Source organism: Trichogramma pretiosum, unplaced genomic scaffold (genome assembly GCF_000599845.2).
Source record: "Trichogramma pretiosum strain Unisexual culture from Peru unplaced genomic scaffold, Tpre_2.0 scaffold62, whole genome shotgun sequence".
Taxonomy (NCBI): Eukaryota; Metazoa; Arthropoda; class Insecta; order Hymenoptera; family Trichogrammatidae; genus Trichogramma; species Trichogramma pretiosum.
In genome coordinates, this window is record NW_019641674.1 from 226,246 (window position 1) to 236,238 (window position 9,993).

A 9,993-nucleotide genomic window follows, 5' to 3' on the forward strand; every position below is an offset into this window, starting at 1 on the left:
GCGTCATGAACTCAAGTGAATTTACTACTGCTATATATAGACATGTGTGTATGTGTACAATAATATAGTAGATAGTGTCAAAACCTGTCAAGCCTGCGCTGTTGTATGTATTAGGATAAAATATGAATTGCAGCCAAGCAGTTTTTATTGTCATCAAGAAGAAATTTGTATTTTGATGTTTTCATACTTATATATCAATCACATTATTCATTTTTTATTTTTAAAATTCGGTAAATGAGTAAAAATCATATATAGGATGTATGATCAAATAAAAAATGATTGAATTTATAAAACAACTGATATCTGTATATCTATAATCTGTAATCTAAATGAAACGATAATCTCAGTGGGATTGCTGTACTATATCCAACATCATAACTGTAGCACGATGTGCGAAATACTGCAATTTGCGTATAACGGTTACTGCAGAAAGTATCTTCACTCTTGAAGCTTGAACTTTGAGTGTAAGTTATATATATGTATATATATATATATACGTATATTATATATCTTTCTTATATGTTAAATCTTATACAAATTTATATTGTAAAGGCGTATACTGCATTTTCAGATTTGCCAACTTTAGCTGAGTTCAATTCGATTTAAAAAAAAAAGTTATTCAAGCCCCTAGAAATAGGTACATAAATCTCAAATTATTGATCACGCTTGTACTTGACATTTGACATTACAAGTTACAACAGCTGACATTATGTAAACATAACCCATCGATAATTGATCGATTCTGTAATAATGGAACCATCATAAGTTTTTGTTATTCACTACAATATTCTATTTTTTACTACTTTCGTTTCTAATTTTTTGAAAGTTTACAGATGATTTAAATGACTTTCAGTCAATTATTATCGTGAAGATATTAACTTAATTTGTAACAGATTAAGAAGTTTTTAATTTTTAGGATAATTAAATATTGCAATAAATAACGTAGGCTATTAATGGCAAAAGTTAATTTTAATACTATTGCTATATAAAAACTGTTTTTAATTACAACCAGGCTATATTCACAATGCCTGGAGAACCCCCAGCCTCTGGAGGATTCAAATCTAGTGGTAAGACCAAAAGAATATCAATTCCTCGAGCTCAAAGTGGAACTGATACTGAACAACAATCTCATCAAGGTTCACATCCACAAACAACTTCCCATCACTATGTCAGCTTCCGCACAGATGTAGAAGATACTTCTATTCCTCCTGCTGTTCGAGCAAGATTAACAGATCTATTTCAACAAATTGAAAAAGAATTTGAAATTGTGTGCACTGAAAACGCCAGTTGTAAGAAAAAAAATTATATTTATAGGCAAACATTACATACTTCATTTGATTTTTCAATCGTTAACTTGTTTTATTTAGTACACGAGAAAATAGAAACATTAAATGAGAGAATTGAAAGAGATTGTTATGGATCTGGAGAACGAAGTCTGCCTCAAGTTGATTTTCAAGTAGATTTTACTGATAATAAAAACCTGTCCAAACAAAAATGTAAGTACATTATGTTAACATAAAATCACTGTTACTTTATACTTACAGTGTTAATCTTATTTCAGCAATTGCTGGTAGCTCTGCATACAGAGTAAAAGCTTCCCAGAAATTGAAAGCTCAAACAAGTAAAATTGTTTCGAGTTTTAAAAATATTTCTATGAATTGTAATATGCTAAAAGAGTACAGAGGCCATAGAGATGGTATATGGGAAGTATCAGTTGGTAGATCAGGTCAACCAATTGTTGGCACTGCTTCTGCTGATCATACAGCTAGGGTATGGGCAATGGATAGCTGTCGCTGCTTGCTTCAATATACAGGACATAATGGTTCAGTAAATTCAATAAGATTTCACCCTACAATAGATTTGGCACTGACTGCAAGTGGTGATTGTACAGCTCATGTGTGGCAAGCTGCCGTTAATTGGGAATCACAAAAAAGATCATCTTTGGAAGATGTTGCTAGTTCTGGAGGTGAAAGAGGAACTACTGGAAATATTGGAGACAGTGGGATGGTTGAAGATGATTCGGTACCTACACTAAGAACTCCTATAAAAGAACTAATTGGCCATACTGGTGTTGTAATAGCAGCAGATTGGCTTTATGGAGCTGAACAAATTGTCACTGCTTCATGGGATAGAACAGCTAATCTTTATGATGCAGAGTCAGGAGAAATAATTCATACTCTTTGTGGTCATGATCAAGAATTAACTCATGTAGCAACACATTATGCCCAACGTCTGTGTGTAACATCTAGTCGAGATAGTACATTTAGGTTGTGGGATTTCAGAGAATCAAATCATTCAGTATCTGTTTTTCAAGGACACACAGAGTAATAACACTTTTTATGTCACTTACTCACCAATTATCAGACACCCTTAACTTTTTATATATTTTCTCAGAGCTGTAACAGCTGCAGTGTTCACCAAAGAAGATAAAATAGTATCAGCTTCAGATGATAGAAGTGTTAAAGTTTGGGAGTTACGCAACATACGAAGTCCATTAGCAACTATACGAGGGGATAGCTCAGTTAACAGATTAGCTGTGTCAAGCACTGGTATTGTAGCTATACCACATGACAATAGACAAATTCGATTATTTGATTTAAGTGGGCAGAGAATGGCAAGACTACCAAGAACTAACAGACAGGTATTTTAAATAATAAAATTTATTGTACATAAATAATTTAGTTTCATTAATTATAATTAACATGAAAATATAAAAAACATTAACATTTTTAAAATAATTTACAGGGTCATAGGCGCATGGTATGCTCAGTAGCTTGGGCTGAAGAAAATAGCAGCTCTTGCAATTTATTTACTTGTGGTTTTGATAGATTGGTGTTGGGTTGGAGTGTTTTACCAATTAAAGATGCTTGAGAATCAATCCGTGACCACCGTAAATTACTGACCTTGGCTTTGCCCCAGAGTCACATTGGTGGTCGCTGAATAATTATCTGGTATTGCATTGTAAACATAGTCTTGAGCTAATAGTCCAGCAATTAACCCAGCTAAAGAGCCAACTCTTCCGCTATCACAAGCAACTAGAAAATGTAAATTTATTAATTTATTAAATTTTTGACAGTATAGAAAAAAAGAAATGATAATATAGAAACTTCTTAAATTTTCAAACTTTACTTTGAATTACTAAGATATGTACACAAAATTATAATATACACATGCATATAAACAATCATTTTAAGGAAAGTGAGCTAGTGCCATTGGTATTATTACTAGTGATTATTACTTAATGGGTGATGAGAAACCAAATATTACACCTTAAAAATGATATTATGTAACATTAATTTTCAAAAATGTATGTGATAAAATATAAAAACAAGATTTTTTTGAAAAAAAAAAATTTAAATAAGAGTAGTAACTATTTCATTTTAAATTTCTATTTAAATCTACATATACACAATATTATGTTAATGAATAAGTAATAAATGTATGTAAAATATGTTACTCTGCAAAATAATTATGGAAAATACATAAAAATTGTATACAGCCAAATAACTTTATGAAATAATTCTATGAACAAATGAATCTGTCTATTACTCTAAAAAAAATAGTAATAAAATAACATTATTCCATAACTTGGAGTTATTATTTTTCATAGCATAATCTACAAATTTATTGTTCCGATAAATTGTATAAATAAGTGAAGAGAGTTGAAATAAATTATGTATAAATAAGTGGTAAATTTGAAGTGAAAAATTTCATAATCCAAAAAATTTCGAGAAAAAAATTCCATTCGTGTGACATTTCCTTCGAATTACGTGAAATTTTGTAACATTGTTTTATAAAGAACGGGACCAGGATCGGACGATCACTTTGAATTATGTGATAATTCGAATTATATGATTTCCGCTGTATTTAATTTATAGTTTTATAAATTTACCTGAATAAGCGGTAAGCAGGCAGAGAACAGAGTATCCAATTATGAGAAGATGTTGATATTCAAGCTCATCATCTTGTTTCCAAATAATACTAATAAGACTGAGGAGTTTAGCACAGCCTCCAATAACGAGAGCTTTAAGGAGATCTAAACGTCTATACTTGGCAGGCCTCGAACGAAGAATTTTCCATCGGAGTTCGGTCAATAGCACAACGCTAATGACGAAGCTCAGCAGAGATAATCCTGTGTGATTAAGCTCAAAATAAAAATTACGTTCACTTCTGAAAGACATTAGCTGACCAGATTCTTCGAACTGTTGACGCTTGTTACTCCACCGTATAAAAGATTCACTCAGCAACAAGATAATGACTAATTTCCAGTAAGCTTTAAAATTGCTGTTATACAATAAATGCCGGTAAGCCGCTTTATCCAGTAAAACCATGTCAACCAAAACTATAACTGGATCATATTCTACATATTTATCCGCAAATTCGCCGCATTCTTCCTATTTAAAGAAAAATCAAGAATATGGACATAAGTTTATCATGCATAAATAGGTAAAAATGAGTTATTCATTACACATTTGACGATTTTGAGCACAGTCGGACTGTATTGACGATAAAGCTCTTGTACTTGAGCTCCACAGCTGATACATCTATACATGTTTTTGGAAAGTTTGCTACTTCAAGTTGCTCAGCAGCATACCATTTTTCAGCCTTGTCCGTTGAGTTTTAAACCTTAAACACGTTTTATCTTAGTTGTAATTTACATTAAGCAGTGTTATTTTCAATTACATTACTGTTCAGTAAAAGAAATACTAATTTTTGATATGTATAACAATTCTAGATCGAGGCAATGTAACAATATATTTTTAGAAAAGATATTTTTTTTGTAATTATACAAGTTATAATTTGTTACGGCAACAGTGTTTATTAGTTTTCAGAAAAACTGTAAAATTTTGAATCAGCGCTTATTCATAAACAGACAGCTCCGACACGTATCATAGAAACGACATGATACATTGAAGTGATTTCGCCCCTCTCAAGTGTTTATCAGAGCGTGTGGTGAAAGGATTTCAAAAAGCAAGAATTGCTGCGGACGGAGACGAATCGTAAGCATCGAAGGATCGAGGAGCGGCGTACAAGCTCGAGTTTCATGAATAAGAAGGCATCGAGGCCAATAAAATAACGGGAAAAAAACGAGACGGCGTATCTTATAATTAACGACAATTGGAACAAGTTTTATCTATTCTGCGTCCAAGTGAGACTCGACCGTAAACAAATTTCAGTTCAGTCTTTCTCGTGATCGTAGTAACAACAATATGAGTGTCTCGAAAACGGTAGCTCTGCCAACCGGTCAGCGCATACCTATCGTTGGTTTCGGAACTTGGCAGGTCATTATTTTTTTTTTTTTTATATGAGCCTCATGTCGTAATGTTATCCAATGCCATTATATTTTCTTTTTGCTTGACTTTGCTTGCAATTTGCTTGACTTTTCGTCCTAAAATTACTAATTATTACTGTTGGTAATACTACTCTCACGTAATAAATAACTCATAATCATAAGGTGTGCTGATTGTTCTTTGATATCTCAAGGTCTTGCACTATTGAACATATTTGAAAATAACTTGTTTTATTTTATTAATAATTATTTTTAAATTATGACAGAAACTTTTTCAGATATTGTTTCTTAAACCCATATTTTTCCAACTTCCTTTGAAAAAAAATTGATTTTTACTATTTTCATAATGGATTATTATTTTCCAGGCTTCTGAACAAGAATTAGAAGCAGCTATTGATAATGCTTTAGAAGCTGGATACAGGCATATTGATGCTGCTCCAGTTTATGAAAATGAACACGTTATTGGTAAAACTCTGAAAAAATGGTTTGATTCTGGAAAAATTAAGAGAGAAGATCTTTTTATAGTAACAAAAGTAAGTAGAAACATCGTGAAATTTCAAAAAAGTAATGTAGTATGACATATATATAGATGAAAATTATTGCACTCTAGTTACCTCCATCTGGAAACAGACCAGAAGGTGTTGAAAAGTTTTTAAAAAAATCATTGAAAGATCTGCAGTTAGACTATGTTGATCTTTATCTAATTCATTGCCCATTTGCATATGCTTATGGGGATGATTTGCATCCAAAAGATGAAAATGGACTCATCATTATAGATCCAAGTACTGATCACATTGCCATTTGGTCAGAAATGGAAAAACAAGTTGCTAAAGGATTAACCAAAGCGATTGGTTTGTCTAATTTCAACAAAAAGCAAATTGATAGAATACTTAATGTAGCAAAGTTACCAGTGTCTATGCTTCAAATTGAAATGCACTTATACTTTCAACAAAAAGAAATGGTAAGTCTTAGTAACTGTTTATTAAATTAAAATATAATATTTCAAATCTAATGTTAACCTATGATTTTTGTTTATAGATAGAATACTGTAAAAATAAAAGTATTCAAATAACTGCTTATTCGCCTCTTGGCAATAGAAGTTTGGTACAACTTTTGGGCAGAAGTGAAACATTTCCTGATTTATTTAAAGACAATGTTGTGCTTCAAATAGCAAACAAACATGGGAAAAGTCCAGCCCAAATTGCATTAAAACATCTAACTCAAAAGGGAGTGATTGTAATTCCTAAGAGTACAAATCCTCATCGTATTCAGGAAAACATTCAACTTGATACTTGGAAACTAGATGCAGAAGATATTGCAACCTTAAATAATTTGGATCTGGGAGAAAAGGGTCGGTTGTGTGATTTTTCATTTTTTCCTGGATTAGAAAAACACCCTGAGTTTCCCTTTTGAAAAAGTTTTGATTATGTCAAAAACTAAGGGCAGTTTGTGAATTTATTGGTCGATTTTGGATAGTAACAAATTATAAACATAACCTCAAAATGGTGCTATATCAATCAGAAAATAACAAGATTTTTAAAGATAAATGAACAAAATTTAGTGGCATAATATTTTTCTATAGATTTAAAAAGTACAAACAAACAAATTTCCAATAAAACATTTGTAATGCATTAAAAAGCTTTTAAACAAGTTTACTTACTTCTTATAAGACCTCACAGTCCTTTAGCTTAATTTAATCTTTATTGAAATTTTGTTTTATACTTACTCGCATGCAATAATTAAATTAAAACTCATTTATGAGAATTAAAAGCAGAAAATTGACAGTTTGGAACGATAGCTCGCATGTGTCATATAGTAAGTAAACAAGAGCTACACAAAACACAGAACCTATGTAGGACTGCGAAGTACATATCGCAATATGCGAATTAGCTCATAATATTGGCATTTGGTATCTTGATGCCCTATGCTATGAAATTCAATGCAATGAAAAGTGTACCGTTCTCGCACGTACTTATCCATTTGTTCGTGTCTTATCTAAATAAGTACAGGCAAACCCCGTTATTCACGGATTCCGTATTCGCGGTACTCCTGTTTGTGTTTGTTAAATTACAACCCAATCATTACTCGAAGCCTTCAGTTTAGACAAGGTATCGAAAAATCATTAGAGTGTTATAAAAAGTTTTACAAAGATCTAATGCGCAGAGCAAAACCAAAAAGTTCAACTCAATATTTTACTTCAAAATAAAAAAATATTGATCAAAACTTCAATTTTTGCTGTAAAAAAGTTTTTTACTAACATGTACATATTGACATTTCAGCCGGACGAGGAACCGAATTCCCCTTTTCCCATAAGAACAATGGTTCCGTATTCGCGAATTCGGTATTCATAGTACTTTTTTGGAACCGAACCCCCGCCAATACCGGGATTGGCCTGTATTTACTATATGAGTATACGATGTATAATATACATTTTTAAACGCGATAAAAAGTTAAGGTTCACAGGACCCAGCTTGTTATTCCGATGATCCTGAAAAAGTTCATAGTGTTCAATTCTAATTTATGATTTAGTCTCTTTTTTGATTCGTCTTTTAATCTAGTTCAATTTTAAATAATACAGTGAGTGTGCGTTATTTTGGACACACACAATGACCCTGCACTTGGGACTCAGTTAAATTTTTTTATTTTTGAGGAAGCATAATAAATCAACTATACGTGTCTAGAAGTGCATGAGGAATTTTTTGTCGATCTTCAACTTGAATAAAATATTTTTGAATAAAAATTGTTTAGGATTATTACAGGTGGTCGAAAACTGGAAGGACAATTTTATCGCATAGCCCATTTTTCGACCAGGTCAGAATTATAAATTGAAAAAATCATGGAAAAAATCATATGATGTTTTGGCATGATTAATCATATGATTTATCATATGATTTTTCCCAGCAAGGGAAGTAAACTCTTATTTTAATATAAAAACCATTGAAGAGGAAGTGCCGAAATATAATTTAAAGTCTGAATTTATTAAAGTCATTGAAAATAAAGAAACTACTTTTGAAAATAGCTAAAAAAATTCACATTTAGAACACAACAATTTGAATAATTTAAAAGAGTTTGAAGTGAATTATAAAAGTAGTAGGCATGAAAATTCAGTTACAACTATGCTTGTTAATCATCAAAAAATTCAGGCAGTTTGATGATTCAATAGTTCGGCGGTTTTATAATTCACTTCAAACTCTTTTAAATTATTCAAATTGTTGTGCTCTAAATGTACATTTTTTAAGCTATTTTCAAAAGTAGTATCTTTATTTTCAATGACATTAATAAATTCAGACTTTAAATTATACTTTGGCACTTCCTTCTAATGGTTTTAAATAAGGGTTTGCCTCCTATGCTGGGAAAAATCATACGATTAATAATGCCAAAACATCATATGATTTTTCCCATGATTTTTTTCAGCGACAAAACAGATTTAATAATTTACAAAAGTTCTATGAATTTTCTCTGAAAGTATAATATTTATATAATTGAAAAACTATTTTATTGTGTCGAAATTTCATGTAATATACATTTCTGTTTGAAATTTTTATTTAGATTTTTACGTAAAATCAAAACTTGAAAATAATTTTTATTTAGGTTGTCGGGTCGAAGATTCAGTTAGATTTCCAGGTGGATTGTGGACCTGAAATTTGAGCGATGGTTTTTCAATCAGGGTTAAAAATCTCTAATAAAATCTCTTAAAATTTTGACCTTAATTATTTGAAGAATAAACATGACAGATAATTATAATCCGATTCGATTTTACGTTAGAAAAACTATATTCAACATCATCCAATTTAATGAATTTTTTTATCAAAAAAATATGACCAATGCAAGGAACACTAGATAGTCAATGCAGATAACGAACAACGTTGAATAGAGCATCAGATAGCAATTAAATGAAAAAAGTTGACTACATAATTACAAAAAGAAATCATGCCGATCATCGCAATCGCTGCAAAAATCAGCATTCAAAGACTATTTGAAGTGTACAAGAAGAAGGCAATGTTTTCCGTTATGTTGATCAAACTTACTAGGTCTCTTAATGCTGAAAGATCTCATCAGGGAGGGCCAAGCTAAAAGTACTACACACATTATCACCGCTGTCATCACAGTATTATATTCGTATGAGACATTGAGCCTTGGAGAGAGAGATAGATAGAGAGAGAGAAAAGAATAGCACATAATACGAGCCACCGCCAGTGTACAAGTTTGCCCGCTGCTGCATAATGGATATGTAGCGGCAAACATAATAAATTACCATTTAGAAGGGCCAAAAATAGCACGTGGCCACATTATTATTTAGGTAAATATCCATGACGTGAATTAGCTACGCACCGGAATGAGTGAAAGTGAGCCTCTTATGGCTAGGCTAGGCTAAAATAACCGAGGGTCCCGAGAAGAGTGCAGATACGCGCAATAGCAGGATATTAGCTCGATCACACGGGCCAGTCGTCAGTCGCCGTCACTCGAACTCGTCTATTATATGGTATATATATTACGAATTGGTAGCGGAGGTCTTGCCCCAGTAGCGGCCGGCTATTACCGGATTAGTTGCTGCCGAGTATGTGTTTGTATGTATGTGTGTGCGCACGAATCGCGCAATGCTGACCCAGACCTAGACCCCTGTGGCTTTTCGATTAGTCCACGCTCCGTTGAACTCAGCTATAATGCAGAGATCACAGGCTCGACGAGCAGCATGAGCTACC

The 9,993-nt window shown here is 32.1% G+C and overlaps 3 protein-coding genes across 12 annotated transcripts; 2 read left to right on the plus strand and 1 right to left on the minus strand.

Moving 5' to 3' along the window:
* Positions 1 to 368: 368 nt before the first annotated feature.
* On the plus strand, positions 369 to 2,888 carry LOC106649865 (WD repeat-containing protein 37). Of its 8 annotated transcripts, none has more exons than XM_014367570.2 (7): positions 369 to 464; positions 572 to 637; positions 1,013 to 1,289; positions 1,368 to 1,496; positions 1,562 to 2,324; positions 2,395 to 2,641; positions 2,746 to 2,888. In XM_014367570.2, the coding sequence occupies exons 3-7, from the start codon at positions 1,025 to 1,027 to the stop codon at positions 2,869 to 2,871; spliced, it is 1,530 nt and encodes a 509-aa protein (XP_014223056.1). In that variant the 5' UTR covers positions 369 to 464; positions 572 to 637; positions 1,013 to 1,024; the 3' UTR covers positions 2,872 to 2,888. The 8 variants fall into 8 exon arrangements, with proteins under 8 accessions (XP_014223056.1, XP_023316356.1, XP_014223074.1 ...); XM_023460588.1 differs by lacking the exon at positions 572 to 637 and having other exon boundaries at positions 370 to 464; positions 1,013 to 1,067; positions 1,137 to 1,289; XM_014367606.2 differs by lacking the exon at positions 369 to 464 and having other exon boundaries at positions 495 to 637; positions 1,013 to 1,067; positions 1,137 to 1,289.
* On the minus strand, positions 2,884 to 7,263 carry LOC106649919 (protein ARV1). Of its 3 annotated transcripts, none has more exons than XM_014367651.2 (4): positions 7,017 to 7,263; positions 4,469 to 4,626; positions 3,893 to 4,394; positions 2,884 to 3,035 (listed from the first exon to the last, which is right to left on the minus strand). In XM_014367651.2, the coding sequence occupies exons 2-4, from the start codon at positions 4,550 to 4,552 to the stop codon at positions 2,896 to 2,898; spliced, it is 726 nt and encodes a 241-aa protein (XP_014223137.1). In that variant the 5' UTR covers positions 4,553 to 4,626; positions 7,017 to 7,263; the 3' UTR covers positions 2,884 to 2,895. The 3 variants fall into 3 exon arrangements, with proteins under 3 accessions (XP_014223137.1, XP_023316359.1, XP_023316358.1); XM_023460591.1 differs by having other exon boundaries at positions 6,951 to 7,263; XM_023460590.1 differs by lacking the exon at positions 7,017 to 7,263 and adding an exon at positions 4,684 to 4,776.
* Positions 5,190 to 6,910, plus strand: LOC106649902 (alcohol dehydrogenase [NADP(+)]-like). The gene is made up of 4 exons (XM_023460589.1): positions 5,190 to 5,282; positions 5,656 to 5,823; positions 5,901 to 6,251; positions 6,329 to 6,910. The coding sequence occupies exons 1-4, from the start codon at positions 5,211 to 5,213 to the stop codon at positions 6,701 to 6,703; spliced, it is 966 nt and encodes a 321-aa protein (XP_023316357.1). The 5' UTR covers positions 5,190 to 5,210; the 3' UTR covers positions 6,704 to 6,910.
* Positions 7,264 to 9,993: the final 2,730 nt, after the last annotated feature.